The sequence below is a fragment of the Notolabrus celidotus genome, chromosome 10 (assembly GCF_009762535.1).
Source record: "Notolabrus celidotus isolate fNotCel1 chromosome 10, fNotCel1.pri, whole genome shotgun sequence".
Classification (NCBI taxonomy): domain Eukaryota; kingdom Metazoa; phylum Chordata; class Actinopteri; order Labriformes; family Labridae; genus Notolabrus; species Notolabrus celidotus.
In genome coordinates, this window is record NC_048281.1 from 22,737,474 (window position 1) to 22,755,840 (window position 18,367).

Below are 18,367 nucleotides of genomic sequence, written 5' to 3' on the forward strand. Positions count from 1 at the left end.
GCTGTATCAAAATTAGTTGTCTTCCCCAGAAATTAGGGTTACCATATGTTTCTTTTATGATTCCAATCCATTCCTCTTTGCTGTGGCTCAGCATTTAAATAACCTTTGTCAGATTTGATGGTTTAGTCACAGACTTTCCTTAAAAGTGTTATACTTTTCTTTCACAAATGTGGGAATGAAATTGCATTCAAATGTACAAAACAGTGAAATTTATCTTGCCCGGCTTAGCACCCCTAAACACCCGATCCTAGAATCGCCCCTGATCTCGACCCACACTTTAGGAACGCCTGCTTTAGACAGGTTGCTTATAAAGTTAGTAAGAAAGAAAGTTGAGTTTGGAGGAGGAAAAATCCTGCTTAATTATTATTTATAGAGTCTAATCTTCATCAGGACCTTGTAGCTGTGTTTTATTCATAAATGAGTGACAAGTTGACAAAAAATAACTATCAACCTTTGGTTCAGCTGTTTTTCAGAAACAATTGAGACATCTGTTGAATTGCACTAACCATACAAATAATACAAACTTCTATAACTTGGAGAATTATCTAATTTTTGTCATCTACACCAAGAAACTGATTCATCAACAAACATGCCCGCCATGACCTCTGGCCTTCCTTGTGGTCATAACAGCCTCACCAATGCAGGCAGGGGACGGTAGAGAGAGAGCAATTGAAATGCATTGTAGAAATACTCCATAGTGTTCATCGCATGAGAATTTTTTTTTAAATTACTTCATTGCATGGAAAACAATTTCAACTATCCAGATCAATGTACTTTCAAGTACATTGCATTTTTTTTAGTTCATATTGTTTCATACATTAAATGAAAAATTACAGAACAATAATTTAAAAAAAAACTCAAAACAACCAAAAAAAAAAGGGAACAAAAAAATAATAAAAATAAAATAAATAATAATAATAAAAAGGGGTGGTGGTGGTCTAGGGTTTTATATTCTTGATGTAAGTTTATGAAATTGTACATTCTGCCAAGTCTGATTTTAGGGTAAATTCTATGGATTTTTCCACTTCATCTCTAATATTATAAATTGTTCTTTCATCTTCTAATGCATGTTCAATCGTTTTTAACCATAAATCAATTTTAGGTGGACTTTGTCTCCATGTCCTTGTCACCTGCTTCAAAGCAGTCACAGGTAATACATTGAAAAGATGCCTTCAGGTTTACTTATTGCTTCTAATAAGTTTATGCCTAAGACATTTTCAAAACTTAAATGTCCCTTTAATTCAAAAATATCAATAAATGCGTTCTCCACCTCTTTCTGGCATGACACTAAAACTGGACATGTGTGTGGTTTTCTTTTGATTCTGTGCACCCTCTCCAGCAATCAGAGCCTTCAAGGGGGGAGTACTCACTTTTTTCACATAGTGTAGTAAAATACCTCATACTTACTTTCCAGGCAAACTCCCTCCAAAATCTGGATTGTGATGTTCACATGAGCAACTTGAAAGGGTCGTCCGTTGGAGTAACTGAAGATAAACCAGACTATCATCTGTCATGAAGTGCATAACTCTCTGCAATGTTTTCTGTCTATCTTTGAGAGACAGAATTTACTGAAGGTTTTAAAACAAACAAGTATGCTTATCCAGATTCCAAGTTCACAAACATTGTGAACTAATCTAAACAACAGAGCTCAAAGGCTGCAACTCATTGGCTAGCCTGATAAGTGGGCTATTATAATACAAATTGTGTTGTGGCACATTTAAGAGGCTAAACTGTAAATCCTTAACCAAATATAGGTTTTGCTAAATGAAACGAAAGGATCTTAATAGGTTTGGTTATTTATGTAAAAAGCTTAACTCAACAATACCTTGTTATGAATTTTAGTGTGTATTGATGTCTGATAAAGAGCTATATGACCGCTTGTGTCTGAGGCCAGAAGACTGGGAAATTGAACTCCATTATCAGCAAGTGAAGCAGTTTAGAGGTTGGTGTTTTGATGTGTAAATCATAAAAACTACAACAAATTATTTAATTGAGATGAAGGATACTTTATTATTTATAGTGAAATACATACATGTAATAAAAGGTAGAATTTTTGTAACAGAATAACAAACAAGATGAAAAAAAGAAGGAACAACACAACTAAAATGAGTGGATGGAAAAATCAGGACATGTATCCAGGATGTACAGAACACAAAAAAGTATTATTGTTTTATTCAAAGTAAGAACTAAAAGAGACAAAGCTTACATTTGATACAAACAGTCATGACAGAAAGGTAAACCCAGGGCATAAATATATCCTTTAGGTCATTTGTGAAAGATGGGAGAAATCAGCAATAACAGAAGATTACATCACAAACTCTGCAGAAGGCATCTAGTTCATATACAGTTATATGATAGAATTATAAATTGTGGGTTGGAGCTTGCTGTAATCCACAGTAATGGTTACATTTAGGAAAGAAAGCACACAGTAATGTCAAAGAAGGCAAGCACAGTAAGTTTGTTGTCTGACCAATACCTTGGTTAACATTGTGATGAGTGAAATGCCTCCTTCTCCAACCACCCTTGCATAAGGTACGTTGGTTGAATGTAAGCTAATCTTACAAAGCAGCACAGTTATCAGCCTTACATGAAATGGGGGCTGATGATTCAGATGACCAGCAGGAGGCTGGTACAGGAGAGTACAGTTACTCACTCAAATAATAACTTGAACCTTTATTTTCTTTTGTTTGACAATAAATCTTTGTTTTCATTATTTCTCACTGAGTCTTTCCACTCCCGCATCAAGCCTTACATAGATACAATTACAGTACATGCTTTCATCTGTTTGACTTCACAGTACATCTGTATGCTTATGTTAGTCTTCAAGAGGCAACATCTTCGTGACTGATTTACATAGCTTTTCAATATAGACATTTTACATTATTTCAGATTTTGTTTTAACACACTGTTCTACATGGCAATAAAGCTGATATTGAGCCTAATAAATATTCATTTAACGAAGAAAAAACATTGTGAAAAAGATATGAACATGAATCGCTTCACAGATTATGTTCATACAATAACATTTGACAATGAAAGACCTTAATGAGGCTTCTAGCAACCTGTGAAAGTGTATTTGTTACACAGCAACATATAGTCTTGGTCATCTCAGCAGTATTCTTTGCACACTTTGCAAAAAAATAACAACCTTTACCTAAGTTCTGAGATGTTTACCACACAAAAAGCCTTTAACCCTGTTCCTTATTTGAGTCAGTTTCAAACCATATATGAGTGGATTGAGGACTGGAGGAACAATGATAAATTCTGTTGACATAAAATTCTGAGCACTTTGCGATAACTTTTTTGAGCCAAATCTCATGTATAGCAAATCAAAAAGTAAAGATCCGACAACAACTAATAAACATAATAAATGTGGCAGACATGTTTGCACAAACTTACTTCTGTTTTCTTGGGATTTTAGGCATGTTTTGATCAGATAGCTATAAGACCAAACAACAAAAAGTACATGGCAAAAATAAAAAGTATAGTTAAATGCTGGAAGAATAATCATTACAATGGAGAAAGAACAAGCTAGTCTACCAACCAAAAAATTAACACAGTAGATCTTTGGTATGTGTGAGCCACACAATCTTAATGATGATGTTGTTACTGTGCTCATGAACATAAGATAAAATGGAATAAGCCAGGCAATAAACACTAACACCCCAACTCTTTGTTTAGTCATCACAGAGCTGTAAACAAGAGGTCGACAGATAGCCACATATCGATCATAGGCCATCAGAGCTAAAAGAGAGAAATCAGCACATGCTGAAGAGTGCAGAACAAAACCCTGCAGAAGGCATCCAGTGTAAGATATGATGTTAGCGGTAGACATAAGATCCTTGAGCAATTTGGGGTAAAAGCCTGCTGTCCCATAAAGTCCATTGACACACAAATTACAGAGGAAGATATACATGGGCTGATGAAGGCTTTTATCAACAATGATTGTCACAATTATGGTCATATTAACCAGCCAAATCACGCAGTAAAAAAAAAAAGTAAGAACAAAGAGAGTGAGTCTGTAGCTTCTTGCCCCACTTACCCCTGAGAGAGTAAACATGGTGATTACTGAGAAATTGTCCTGCATGTTGAAATTCTAAAAAACAAACAAATAATGTTGTTTTAAATCTGAAATAAGTCTTTGAATGCACCACGAAGAAGATGATGCACAGGATACCCTACCCCCTTTGGTGCAGAAAGCAGGACATGTAGTTCTGCGTGTGTCTGTCTACGGCATCAGCTTATATTGTTTCACGGTAACAGATAATGAGCTTATCGTCATGGGAATTCTGAAAATGTGTTCAGTAAAGCAGGAATAGGGGGACAAATATTGTCCACATGACAACACTTAACAACAATTGGTTCACTTAAAAGCAGAAACAAAATCTCTGACAAGTATGAGCAGCCATTTGTAGAAACATGATACACAATTTATGTTTATGAAATGTTAAAATACAGGAAATAACAAACTGAAACCGCAAATTTTCCAAGTAGACCACAATTATTAATATCTTAACCCTCCTGTTATGTTCGTTTCTCTGGAACAGCAATAATGTTCCTGGGTCAATTTGACCCGGGGCATATTCAATTATCCAATAGAGTGATAACCCCAAAAAACCCCAAGAAACATTTTTTTAATCTCATTATTAACTCCATTACTAACAATTTAAATCAAGATTTGGTCTATTGGTGTTCTTTAATTCTCAAAGATCATGGTTCAATGAGGATAACTCACTCATTTTTCATTTAAATTAATGTTAACTTATTTTAGTGTACATTTGAAAGCCCTAAATATAATATACAACAGTTTAACATGACAGAGATTTTTGCTTAGTTTATTTTAAATTGTGATTGTTTTTATTTTTTATGAAGTGATGTTGTTAAATTAAGACAACACTTCTTCTGTCACATGCTGCCCAGATTTTTATGCTGCATTTAGCTGGTTTGGAAGGCATATATTGCCTAAAATAGATTTTAAAAAGGGTCAGTGTGACCCGCAACATAAAACTAGGGATAAACAGAAAATCCACGGCCAGATGTGGGTGCCTCCGAGTCAAAACCACCCAGTGAGACCAGTTCATTTAGCTTTAGCTCTCTTGGTCACTAGTTCCAATATATGGGAACAAGAACCATAACTTGATAGATAGAGATTGGATTATAAAATCTAAAAAAATAAAATAAAACAGTGCTGTAAATGTCAGAAAAAATGGTCTGGCTCCTGGTCAATGAGAATATAATTTTGGCTACATTCACACTACAAGGCTTAATGCTAAATTCCATTTTTTTTGCTCAGATCCGATTTTTTGTTCACCTGTTCACATTACCATCTATAATGTGACCTGTATCCAATTCCAGTGTGAACTGTTTACGGCTCTGAACTGCCCCGCATGCGCAAAAGAACAGTAACAATGACATCACATGCAGCTGTTTCACAAACGTAAACATGGAGGAAGTCAGCATTTTCGCCTTTGTTACAACTTTTTTGTGCAGTGGGAGCAGGAGAATGAATAACCAGGTGTGGAGGAGGTCAAGTATAAAGAAAAAGAGAGCCAAATTGCTTGTTTCGGCTTTTTGCGGAGCTGTTGCCACAAATATGATTGAAAGGTCTATGTGGATGCGAACACGGAGTCAGGAGTGGTGAGTCTGCAACGTTAATATTTTCACACAGACAGAGTTTTTTCTAAACTTCAGGATGTCGAGGGCAACTTTCAATTACATCTGTCAGCGGCTCTCCCCAAGACTCCTTCGGCAGGACACTCAATTGAGGCGCTCCATCGTTGCTATCTTCCATTTTTGCAAGGCTACCGCCGCGCGGAATTGTGACGTGTGTCGCTATAAAGTGACGTGAAAATATTAAATGCACATCAAATCCACCTTTGCCATTCACACTGAGGTCGCATTGAAAAAATTTAGAAAAATCAGATCCGTATCTGATTCAGGACCACATATGGAAGTGGTCTAAATCTGATTTGAAAAAATCTGATTTGGGCCAGATTTGGGTGTTCACACTGCCTCTAAAAAATCTGACCCGGTCACTTGACCCCCCAAAAAATCGGATTTGGGCCACTTTTGCCTGCAGTGTGAACATAGCCTTTGTGAATGTCACCATGGTTGAATGTAGAGCAAATGTCAGTCACCTCAGGCAGTTTGTTTATTGTTGGTAATAATAGCTCTCAACCTCAGTACCAAAAGCCACATCCTAAGCCCATGTTAGAGGTTTTTGAAATGAAGAATGATTTGTATTGTTTTACATATTCACTCTATTTACCATGTACAAACTTCATCATGGCCCACAAAAAATTTGCTGTCCAACCGTGGAGAGCATGTTAAGGTACAGTGGGGCAAAAAAGTATTTAGTCAGCCATTGATTTTGCAAGTTCTCCCACTTAGAAAGATGAGAGAGGTCTGTAATTTTCATCAGAGGTACACTTCAACTATGAGAGACAAAATGAGAAAAAAATCCAGGAAATCACATTGTAGGATTTTTAAAGAATTTATTTGTAAATTATGGTGGAAAATAGGTATTTGGTCACCCACAAACAAGCAAGATTTCTGGCTCTCACAGACCTGTAACTTATTCTTTAAGAAGCTCTTCTGTCCTCCACTCGTTACCTGTATTGATGGCACCTGTTTGAACTCGTTATCTGTATAAAAGACACCTGTCCACAACCTCAAACAGTCAGACTCCAAACTCAACCATGGCCAAGACCAAAGAGCTGTCGAAGGACACCAGGAGGAAAATTGTGGACCTGCACCAGGCTGGGAAGAGTGAATCTACAATAGGCAAGCATGTTGGTGTGAATAAATCAACTGTGGGAGCAATTGTAAGACAATGGAAGACATACAAGACCATTGATAATCTCCCTCGATCTGGGGCCCCACGCAAGATCTCATCCCGTGGGGTCAAAATGATCATGAGAATGGTGAGCAAAAATCCCAGAACTACACGGAGGGACCTGATGAATGACCTGCAGAGAGCTGGGACCAAAGTAACAAAGGCTACCTAAATGTTGTGGAGGGTGAGACTATTCAACAGAGACCCATTATAATACATTTTGATCAACATGACATAAGCACTTGATAATGTAGGAAACAGCAGATAATTGTACATAATCATTTGCATGGATGTACCAAAGCATTTGCAACTTGTTCAAAGACATGGGAAACTGCTTTTTTTTAATGTGCACAAGTGACGCAATGATGTGAAGATTGAACAAGTAGTTTTGAGAATTTAAATTCTGATCTGAGAAATGTACCAAAAAACTGTAACACAGAGCACTCAAACGGTCACTATAGACTCTGGTAATGTTCTACAGGAATTCTTTTTGATTTGAGTTTTACACAACAGTATTTTAAAAACATGTCTTCTAATTTCTGGTAATTTCAGGCCATACACAAGAGGATTTAGAACTGGGGGAATGATAATAAATTCTATAGACAGAATTATAGCCACAAATGGATTTATCTTGTCAAGATTTTGTCGACTCAAGGCTGTATCACTGAAAGATGTAATGGAATAAATCGCAAATGAAATAACATGTGGTAAACAACTCTGCATTACTTTTCCTCTGACCTCCACTGAGTTTTTCCAACAAGCAATAACAATCCTCAAATAAGTATACAGGATAAAAGCAAAGGGAATGAAAGCTATCACGATGGCCCCCAATAGTGCAAGAACATTGTTAACAGCAGCGGGCATACAAGACAATTTTACAATATTCCAGCTGGCACAGTAAACCTTCTGTATAATGTTTCCACACAGGGGAAGCCTGACTACCATATTAATGGTTATTGAGAGGTTACAGGCTGGACTGACCCATGCCAAAATTGCCAACATACAGACTTTTTTAGAGTTCATCTTTCTGTGATAGTGTAAAGGATGACAAACAGCAACATATCTATCATATGACATAATGCTCAGAATGGTCAGTTCATAAGAAGCGTAAGTGTAAATGATATAAATCTGTGTGAAACAAGCAGGACGAGAGATCAAATGATTATCAGACAATATATCCATGAGGAACCTGGGGAAAAAACCAGTGGAGCCATACAGAGAGTTGAAAGATAAAAACGCAATGTAAATATACATTGGCTGATGCAGTGTTCTTTCCCTTACTATGATCAAGATCAAGGCAAGATTTGCAGAGACAATAAAGCTGTAAAGCAAAAGGCAGAAAACAAAGGCTGGATAACGGTAGTATCCAATGTTCATGAACATAGTGAAGTTAAAGTAAAAAGAGAGCGTGCTGTTTTCCATTCTGTAAAGACTAGTTCAAGGTTCCTTCTTACCACTGTTTTAGATCAGCAAGCTCCGTACAATGAAAAAAGCTGTGTGTTTAAACTGTAACCTATCCTTGGCATATTGATTTCAGGAAGATCAAAACACAGACAGGCCACAACTGAGGGTTCTAGGAGGTGCCCAACATGTTTTATAAATACCAACTTGGAAAACGTCACCACATGAATTCACCTCTGGAGAATTTAGAGAAAGTTTTTGAAGAGGTGTTTGATTCATTACTGCTGTTATTGGATGCTTCATTAAAAACAAAAAATGCTATTATTATTATTATTATTATTATTTTTTGTTTGTTTTGTGCATCATATCTTCTTTCTGATTCGTGAGTCCTTCCTGCTTTCTTATTTTTAAGATAACATTTCAAAACACATTGGATTGGACTCTATTGGTTGTCCTTGTATGATGTGTTCCTGTTTGTCTGTAAAAATATAAAACTGGGTAACATGCACTTTTTGATTGATGTATACAGCAGAAAAACCTAATAATAATAAAAAAAATATATATATATATATATATATATATACATATACTAAATGTTAGAGCCTAAATACAAAATTTTGGCCAAATCAGTAAATACTGCTAGTACAGTAGGCGGTTTCAAAAAACAGCCATAGTGTCCCTTAGCTGCAACAGGACAGCTGGAAACAGAGAGAAAAAGAACCACAAAATAAAACAGGAAACACAAAATAATTGACTAATTAACACAAAAAAAATTACAACAAGAGAAAAAAAAGCTTTGTTTGGCTTTGCTTCAAAGCACTTTATATTAACTTGTATGAAAAGTGCCACAGCAGATTTATTCATTGATTTCTATTTAATGAATCCATATCTGTTATTGTTTTTTTGTTTATCTTTTTTGTCAACGGTAATATACAACACATGCTTTTGCAACAAGTGACAAAGACTGTATATAGTATAAATAGAGGTGTCAGAGTCAAATAATGGGCTTTACATTGTATTCACAAATACAACTGCAATTCATCTGTAAAACACATGCAAAATAAACATGTTTACAGACTGGTTCAAAAATGGTTTTGGTTTGAATAGCTAATTTTTCTATCAGATCACATTATACAGGGGTGAATTGTTTTATAACATAGTAGTTAAGAAGATATTAAGATTACACGTTTTGCATAATTAGAGGCCTAGCTGACTTGACTGACAGGCGAGCGCACTTAAGCTGTCGGCAAGGAGGCTCAAATTCAACCTCAACTCCACGTCTTACTGAAGGTAGGTTGAGTCAACATTTCCAACATGGCCACTACGATAGGCTTCAAAACTCAGCTTCAGAAATAAATGGGTGACATCACAGAGACTACATCCATGTATTATGCAGTCTATGGTTAATACACACTGCAGCTTGACACCCTCTTTATGTTTCTCTGCACTGGGTTGCACCAGCTGTGCGTAAGTTCAAACATAGCCTAGTTTGAATGTAACTTCTAATTTAGGATTGAGTTTACACTCTACTAACGTTTTGGGCGTTGCATCAGCTGAGATAGTTCCAACGTAAGCATAAGTTACATCTTAAATTTTACACCTAGCTCTGAGTTGGTGTAAAGTCCTCCGTAAAATACCAGTTGTCATGGCGCACTGTTTTCAAAGATGGGATTAGTTGAAGGATTAGGAGAAGCAGAGTTCAACCAGCTGTGATGTGTGGACAACACTCTCTCCATGTTAGATTACATAAATAATAAACATATGATGACTCTGATCTTAACTGGCACTTTTGTTTTCCACGAGCAGAGATAATTACCGTACATCTGAACAACATTAGAGTACTATTATATTACTGTACAGTATGTTGTAGTTGACGATTTTACTACTTGATGTCACCGTTGTTATTTTACACTATAGATTAATTATCAACATGCATTGTCATATTTAACTTACCTTTATGTTGCTGTTTGTCGATTAACAGGAGTTACGGGAGTTACTGCAGTTATGATTAGCTGGTAGCTTGTTTAGACTGTATAAGATATGGACGTAATATCCGTGACGTCACCCATCTGTTTCTGAAGCGCTGTTATGAGGTTTTGTCGGCGGCAGTGTCTATTCCTAGTGTCAAGCAATTGTTACGTAAAGAGGCGGGCTTTGAGCCTCCTAGCTAACCAGCTACAGTGTTCCCGCAGTCAGCTGTGCCTCTCATTGGAGGACTCGTAATCTCAATACCTTCGAAATTGTCGCGTTAGAAAAAAATTCAGCCCCCGTACAGTGTGTGCCGATCGAGAAATGATCTTTCCAGACTACACTCGTCTTTTGTACCAAACTGTAAAAATATTTATTTCTGCTGTAAAGATCGTTTTTTTTTAAAATTGGTGTGTATGTGGTTTCCAGTACTTCCGGAGCCAGCCTCAAGTGGATCTTCGATGAACTGCAGTTTTTAGCACTTCTGTATTGGACTCATATTTTCAGACCAGAGGTTGCCACTTGGGTGCAACCAAACAATGACACAACTTAAGTTACAAATTTACTAGTTTCAATGTATGCTTTGGGGTGGACTTTAGACCCTAACTTATGACACAACTTATGCAAAGCTGGTGCAACAAGCCACTGATATATGTATGTGGGATCTGTTGGCTTCATCAGCTATATATTTTTTAGAGTTGTCCCAAATGCAGTGGTTAATGACGGTACAGCAATAATGAACCAAAGTGGTAACAACTGAAATCAACTCAAAATAAATCCTGACCTTCTATGATGCCATGATGTACAGTGACTTTGTATGGGGTTAGTAGTTATGTGTTACTGTTGTCAAGATGAGGACACAACAAAGTCATTCTCATTGACTATGCATTCTAACTAGAGGCCAAATGCGGTTGCAAAATGGTACCCAAAAGTCATATATTTAACTTTCCTGGGACCGCTCATGCAATACCTTCGAGGCCCACCAGGAGGACGTGGCCCACACTCTGGAAATAATACGTTTGTTTATATAGTACCTTAAAAACAAGTGTTTACACCATACTTTCATGGATCAGCAGAAACATACACAGGAATAAAGCATGGGAACTCAAGAGCAAAAGATCCCAATCAGGCCCATCCCATCACAAAAATAACCCAAACAACATAATTTCACCAAACATCATAAGCAACCATAAGAACCCAACATTTCCCAGGCAACAACATGAACTGAGACCAAAGGACAAATGAAGTAAGATAATTAAAGAAATTGTAAGAGACAGAAACCAATATAAATATATAAAAACAATAAAATAAACGATATGCAATAAAGGCAGTAAAAAGAAAATGTAGTAATATGATTAAGGAAGAAAATAAAGCAGTTAGAAGGAATAGGATTGGATTAGAAGACGCATAAATGCAAGTCTAAGCAGGTCTTAAAAAAGGTGTAAAAACTGCAGAGCTCTTGTGATAGATGGAAGTCATAACAAACAGCTACACTACGGTTAATTAAATATGACTAATGATTTAATGTACTTCAATCGTTATCAAATACAGTTACATGTGATGTTGGCAATGTGTATAAGAGGTATTTAATATGCTCTTTAAAGACTATTCAGCACTAGTTCTTTATTAATGAGTGGTAGGGTTGCAAAGAAATAAGAAATATATTAAGAATGAAATTCCACTTCAGAGCATCCAGGTGAGAGAGAATTTAATTTATTCTCATGTAATATTCTTTTTTTCACATGGTGAGTGAGATTGATGTGTGCTGGCTAGAGGAATAGTTTTTTTGAATTAGTCCTTGTGCTCTCAGAAGCCTTTGGAGTTTACATTGTCCACTTCTACAACAATAGTTACACATACTTAATATAATCTTTAAAAACAACTACTACCATATCAGGTGTCACTAAAAGGAAGCCTTTTAACTGATACATGTTGATTATAAAACCGCAAGGCTGTAAAATGTAACATTCTAAATAATCTAGATTATATTTTCACTAATAGTACATATCGACCCAATATTTGTTAATCCGACCATTCCATTAGGCCACCATACAATGACCACTGGGTCATAATTAGAAGAAGCAAGCGCTGCTCCCTGAAGTCTGTTGTTTTCCACTGAGGTACTCTAGGGAGGTCTCATGTGTCGCCTCTCATGGGCAGTGAAGATATGTGTGTCATTGTGGGGATGGTTAATTGTACCACTCGGATTACATCACAATGAAGTTCATTTTGTATTAATCTGATATCTATCTGTGCACAAGACACACAAACAAACCTAGATTTGCTGAATGTAAGCTTGGGCCTTGAGTCACTCTTAAGACAAACATTCTTTAGACTGATCTAATCTTGTGTAACAAATATCACCTTGGAATTGCAGTTGGATTTTACTCCCAACTATCTATCCTCCATGGAACAACTAACCAATGCACGGGATTAACACAATAATTGGAAAACATGAATAATGATTTGTTCATTGCAAAAGCTCTGATATCAGCAACCCTAATTTGTATGGTAATTCTTAAGACCTGAATGAATAGTAATAAAAGGCATTAAACAGTAGAGTGTTTTGGCTGTTGTATTATCCCAATTTTGCAAGAAGAACAAATCACCAATCTTGAATATAACAAAATACCTTTTCTTAAAAGTCCCTCAATACATCAATTAAAATTCCACTTTTAGCAAAGAAGGGGTAGAATGGGGGAAAAGTAGCTTTGGTAGCTTTTGAGTAGTAATTTTGGTCAACAGCAGTTGTTTTTAAATGTGCCATATAAATAAACTTTGACTTGATTAGCTTGAAAGGTGAGAATGGATGCAGTGTAGTACAATATCATTGTGGGAAATCTGGCATTGCTATTTCTTTCTTTTCTGTGATCCCACTACCCTGTCCCATTGCTTCTTTAGCATCCACTTACGATTTAAAAAGTTAAAAAGTGGTTTATATGGAATTTAATAATTTTCACATCACCTGATAACTGAGTGCCTCCCTATCATTTATGGAAAAAAAAGAAGAAGCGGAACATTAGGGCTGTGCATGGTGGGAAACTACGCAAGGGAGACTGGTCTGATGCATACTGAGAAATTTTCCTGAATCAGTACGTCATCCAGGTAGTATTGGAATACTGCAGATTTCACTTTTGTCCACATACTGCATACTAAATGTTAGAGCCTAAATACAAAATTTTGGCCAAATCAGTAAATACTGCTAGTACAGTGGGCGGTTTCAAAAAACAGCCATAGTGTCCCTTAGCTGCAACAGGACAGCTGGAAACAGAGAGAAAAAGAACCACAAAATAAAACAGGAAACACAAAATAATTGACTAATTAACACAAAAAAAATTACAACAAGAGACATGGATCACTAAACACACAAGGGAGACAAAGGATTACTAAAACAGAATAAACACGTGAAGGAACCAAGGCATGAAACGCAAGGAAAAAACTAAACATCAACTCATGAAAACCTTTGAACAAGTCTGCATCATTTTGGTCTCAAAATGTCTTTGATATGTGGATCTTGATGTGTGCAAAAATCTCTTAGTTTTTGTCAGGTAGTGTGGGGTCAGTATGGTGCAGCGAATTCAGTTTCACCATAAAATTTCAAACTGTTCTGGCTCAGCCATACATTAACAGCACAGAAAATACTGGTTCTTATGAAGGGGCCCCAGCTTTAACACATCCACCTTGAACATTTTATTAAAATCCACAGTGGCACCAACTGGCAACAGGAAGTTAATGCTTCCTCAAAAATACTGTCTTCTTTTTTTATAGGGCCTAAAATACTTGTAGCCACCAAATGTGGTACACAAAATCCCAGTGGAGAAATAACAACACATATGGAATAAATAATCTTAGCCCTTGTACCAAACTCAAGGACGAACGCATGGTTTCAGCAGCTTCAGGGTCGAAGTTTGAGATCTGAAAGACAGGGAATTTTTTCAGTTGTTTTTTGGTCAAATAATTGAAATCATTTCTCTAACAGGGAGGATCCACTTAACATTTTTGTTAAGAACAAGGACACAAGAAATGTTCAATTGCTTGATCAGCCTTATATAAAAGTCAATAACATGACACTAAAATAATACCCAGTGCCTCATTTATTGTGTCTCAGAGCACAAAAATAAGAATAAGAATGAGAAAGTCCTTCATTCGTCCCACAACGGGGAAATCCAAGTGTCACAGTAGCAAGAAATGACAGTGCAAAAAATATATATAAAGCAAACAAGAGCCTATAAAGTAACAATTATTAAAAAGTTATTAGCAATTAAAATTAAAATTAAAGAGGTAAAACATAAGCATATCTACAATATATATATATATATATTATTTGTTATAGAGTCTGACTGCTGCAGGAAGAAAAGACCTGTGGTATTTCTCCATGGGACACCGCGGGTGAAGAAGAAGATAGCTTTGCTATCATCATCCTGTCAGCCACCACCTCCACAGGGTCCAGTGGGCAGCCCAGGACAGAGCTGGCCTTCTTCACCAGTCTGTTCAGCTTCTTCCTGTCAGCAGCTGAGATGCTGCTTCCCCAGCAGACCACTCCAAGAGAAGATGGCTGATGCCACCACAGAGTCAAAGAAGGACTTCAGAAGAGCCCTCCTGGTTCCTCTCCTGAGCAGAAAGAGTCTGCTTTGTCCCTTCTTGTACAGCGCATTTGAGTTGTCTGACCAGCCCAGTTTACTGTTCAGGTGAACACCCAGGTACTTGCAAGATTTCACAATCTCAATGTCCGCTCCCTGGATGTTCACTGGTGTGGGAGGAGGGGGCTTGCGTCTTCTGAAATCCACCACCAGCTCTTTGGTCTTTCCTGCGTTGAGCTGGAGGTGGTTTCTCTGGCACCAGACTGCAAAATGACACCAAAGTAACAGATACATAAAAACTCTTAAATCATAACTCATGAATGAAGAGTTTGCAAAGCGGAGGGATCACGAGGAATGGGTGCAGAGGGAGGCATGGCTGGTAAAGGCACAGGAGACGGCTGTGCTACACAAGACATGACTAGCTGTCTTTGGCAAATGCTCCAATTTGCTAGCTGGACATGCACAGTTCGCTCAGCCAGGTCAAAGTTGGAACCATGAATACCCAAAGAACCAGAGGAAGGAGTCTTCCTACAGTGACCTCTGAAAAAACTTTACCTCAAAGGCTGAAAAATGTGAACTTGCACTATTTTCAAATATGCATATTGACGTGTGCATTTGTGTGTTTGCCCCGTTTTTCAAAACCTAACTAATGTATATTATATCCTGGGATTTTTTTATTTGCAAATTTTCTTTGGCATTTAGTTTCTTAATTGAAACCAACTTTCAAAAACAGTTTTGTCTGAGAAGTTGCTGGGTGAAGCATCCCTGCAAAATCCAATGGAGCATTTAATGACACAAGGCTCTTCACTGCCTTACAAGGTAGTTGGACACTGCCTGTCCAACTAATGCATAAAAAACTCTGTCAGGCTTTTGATCGGAAGCCAGCAGCAACATTTGTTCCACTCATCCAAAAAGTGTTCCCTCTTCCTTTCACATACCTTGTGCAGGATGCAGGGAGCAGCAACAATGATAGGCATTATGGAAATGTCCAAGTCATTTTGCTTGACGAAGCATCTCCAGCACCCTTTCAAATATCCAGAAGCATTTTTATCCACCATCCACACAGGACTTAAAAACAGTTGAAGGTATTTGGTTCTGAATTGTAAAATTTACTCTGGTCTACAGTGAAATTACATGCAATAACTTATGACCAGAACACAACCTTAAGTCTGCATTTTGGGAAATGATTCCATTAAAATTGTATTACACATAACAACAAAAGAAAAAAAACGCACAGATTATTTTTATAGAGTACATTACATCTTGTGTGTTGTATTGACTTGCTGTCATGAAAATGTTCTCAATTCTCAATGTTCTGAGAGCTAATTACAAAGTTAGAAGTGTGAACTAAGGTCCCAGCTAGCAGGGAATGTTCTCACCACATTGCCTAACATTCCCTATAAGTACTGATTATGTTTCAAGAAAAGGTTTTGAGCATTCAAAGAACATCTTGAGGATGTTTATCAGTTTAAATAATGTTAATTTTTTGTTAACTATCAATGAAAGAAGAACTTTTTGTCTCTATCACTCAAATCATGTTTTGATAGTATTCTTTAGGTAACAGATTATTAAATGTTTTCTAGAATATGTTCCCATAATGTTACTTAATAATAAAGAAGCAACATTCTGCTGTTTTTTTCAGGATGTTTCTGATGCCTCAAATCACAAAATGTTTAATTTAAGAATATTCTGGTGATATTTAATTAGAACAAAGACAGAATGTTTTATCTTTAAATTCAAAGGATGTTTTGATAACATTCTTTGGGTCACAGATTATTGAATGTTTTTAGAGTACTTTATCTGAGAACAAATTGTGAACATAAAGAAAACTTCCCACTGGGAAGGGCATAATATTCGAGCACTTTTGTCACTTAACATTTTATTAATGTTTTTAGATAATGTTACTAGAGAACATTATTTGAACAAACAAAGCTGAAAACATTACAGTAACATTCTCTGTAACATTAACAGAATGTTTTTAGAACAGAACATTGCTGGGGTGTTCCAATGGGCTTTGTCTGTTGTTATGTAGAAATGATCACTTTTAAGAGAATCTTTTATGCAATGATAACATTTGTAAAATGTGCCTCCTGATTTCTGGTAATTTAAGACCATATATGAGGGGATTCAAAACTGGAGGAATGACAACAAACTCAAGCGAAAGAACAACAGCCGCAAACGGATTTAAGTTTTCTATATCAAAACGACTCAATGCAATATCACAAAATCCAGTGATGGAATAAATCACAAATGAGACCATGTGTGGCAGACAACTTTGTAGTACTTTACCTTTGAACTCAGCAGAGCTCTTCGAGCAGACAACTACAATTTGCACATAGGTAAATAGGACAAAACAAAGGGGAAGGAAAACTGTTGTTATGGTCAACAGAAAACCAACAATATTGTTAACATCAGTGTTAACACATGACAGTTTTACAATATTCCAGTTGGCACAAAACACTTTCTGTATCTTGTTACCACATAAAGGCAGCCTAGATGACAAAGATATACATACTAATAGACCAAAAGCTGGATAAATCCAAGCCAATAGTGCTAACTTCACAACAGTCTCAGAGGTCATCTTTCTGTGATAATGTAGAGGTTTACATACAGCAACATACCTATCATAGGCCATAATGCCAAGAGTAGTCATTTCATTGCAGCCATATGTGTAAATGATATAGATCTGAGTGAAACAAGCAGTACGAGGGATTAAATGACCAACAGACAGAAGATCCACAAGGAATCTGGGAAAGAAACCAGTGGAGCCATACAAAGAATTCACAGATAATAAAGCAACAAACATAAACATAGGCTCATGAAGTGTTCTTTCACGATATATCACAATTAGTATAACAGAATTAGCATAGACAATAAAGCTGTAAAGCAGAAAGCAAAAAATGAAGGCTGGGTAGCGATAGTGTCCAATGTCGGCAAACATGGTGAGGTTAAAGTAAGAAGAACCAGTGGTGTTCTCCATTCCAACCCTTAAAAAGTCAATGCCAAGAAAATCTAGTTTTTGGTCTTTTTGTCAGGCAAACTTTCATTCCGGTCTTAGAAAGTCCACAATCTGATACAACTCGGTTTGCAATGTCTTTGCGGAGGAAGAGGACAAGGTAGTTTACGATACTCACCAAACTTGATTGGAATGATCCTAAGGTCTGTTCCTCTTTGTTAAACACACCACTGGTGGTGGGAGGAGTTATAGCCGTGTGACCGCTGACTCATCACAGTTATTATTCTCTGGAGATTTATGACACTGACATCATTATTTGAATGGGACTATTCAGACTAAACAGGTAATTTATTATTATTAAACCTTTATTTAACCAGATAAAACTCATTGAGATCAGGATCTCTTTCACAAGGGTGACCTGGCCAAGACGTCAGCAGCACATGTCATAAAAAACAGTTACAAGAAAATGACAGTACAAGTTAAAACATAAAACTGGTGTACAGTGTTACAAACTGGAAATCCTCAAAAATGTAAATATTATTATTGGATAAGCATCAAATGTTGTACAAATTCATGACCAGCAGATGAATGAGGTCGATTAACTGTGTTTCTGTTTCCTTTTGTTGC

General features: G+C 36.7%; 3 protein-coding genes across 3 annotated transcripts; all 3 read right to left on the reverse strand.

Annotated features, from left to right (window-relative positions):
• Positions 1-3,154: 3,154 nt before the first annotated feature.
• On the reverse strand, positions 3,155-4,087 carry LOC117820305 (olfactory receptor 4Q2-like). The gene has a single exon (XM_034694032.1). The coding sequence runs from the start codon at positions 4,085-4,087 to the stop codon at positions 3,155-3,157; it is 933 nt and encodes a 310-aa protein (XP_034549923.1).
• A 3,190-nt stretch (positions 4,088-7,277) lies between these two features.
• Positions 7,278-8,257, reverse strand: LOC117820536 (olfactory receptor 2K2-like). The gene has a single exon (XM_034694353.1). It carries the CDS (start codon positions 8,255-8,257, stop codon positions 7,280-7,282), a length of 978 nt encoding a protein of 325 aa, XP_034550244.1. The 3' UTR covers positions 7,278-7,279.
• An 8,571-nt stretch (positions 8,258-16,828) lies between these two features.
• LOC117820306 (olfactory receptor 6N1-like) lies at positions 16,829-17,764 on the reverse strand. Its single transcript, XM_034694033.1, has one exon. The coding sequence runs from the start codon at positions 17,762-17,764 to the stop codon at positions 16,829-16,831; it is 936 nt and encodes a 311-aa protein (XP_034549924.1).
• Positions 17,765-18,367: the final 603 nt, after the last annotated feature.

Bases quoted from the DNA above. Each gene is read 5' to 3' on its own strand.
- LOC117820536 (XM_034694353.1), bottom strand. From the start codon at position 8,257: ATGGAAAACAGCACGCTCTCTTTTTACTTTAACTTCACTATGTTCATG.
- LOC117820306 (XM_034694033.1), bottom strand. From the start codon at position 17,764: ATGGAGAACACCACTGGTTCTTCTTACTTTAACCTCACCATGTTTGCC.
- LOC117820305 (XM_034694032.1), bottom strand. From the start codon at position 4,087: ATGCAGGACAATTTCTCAGTAATCACCATGTTTACTCTCTCAGGGGTA.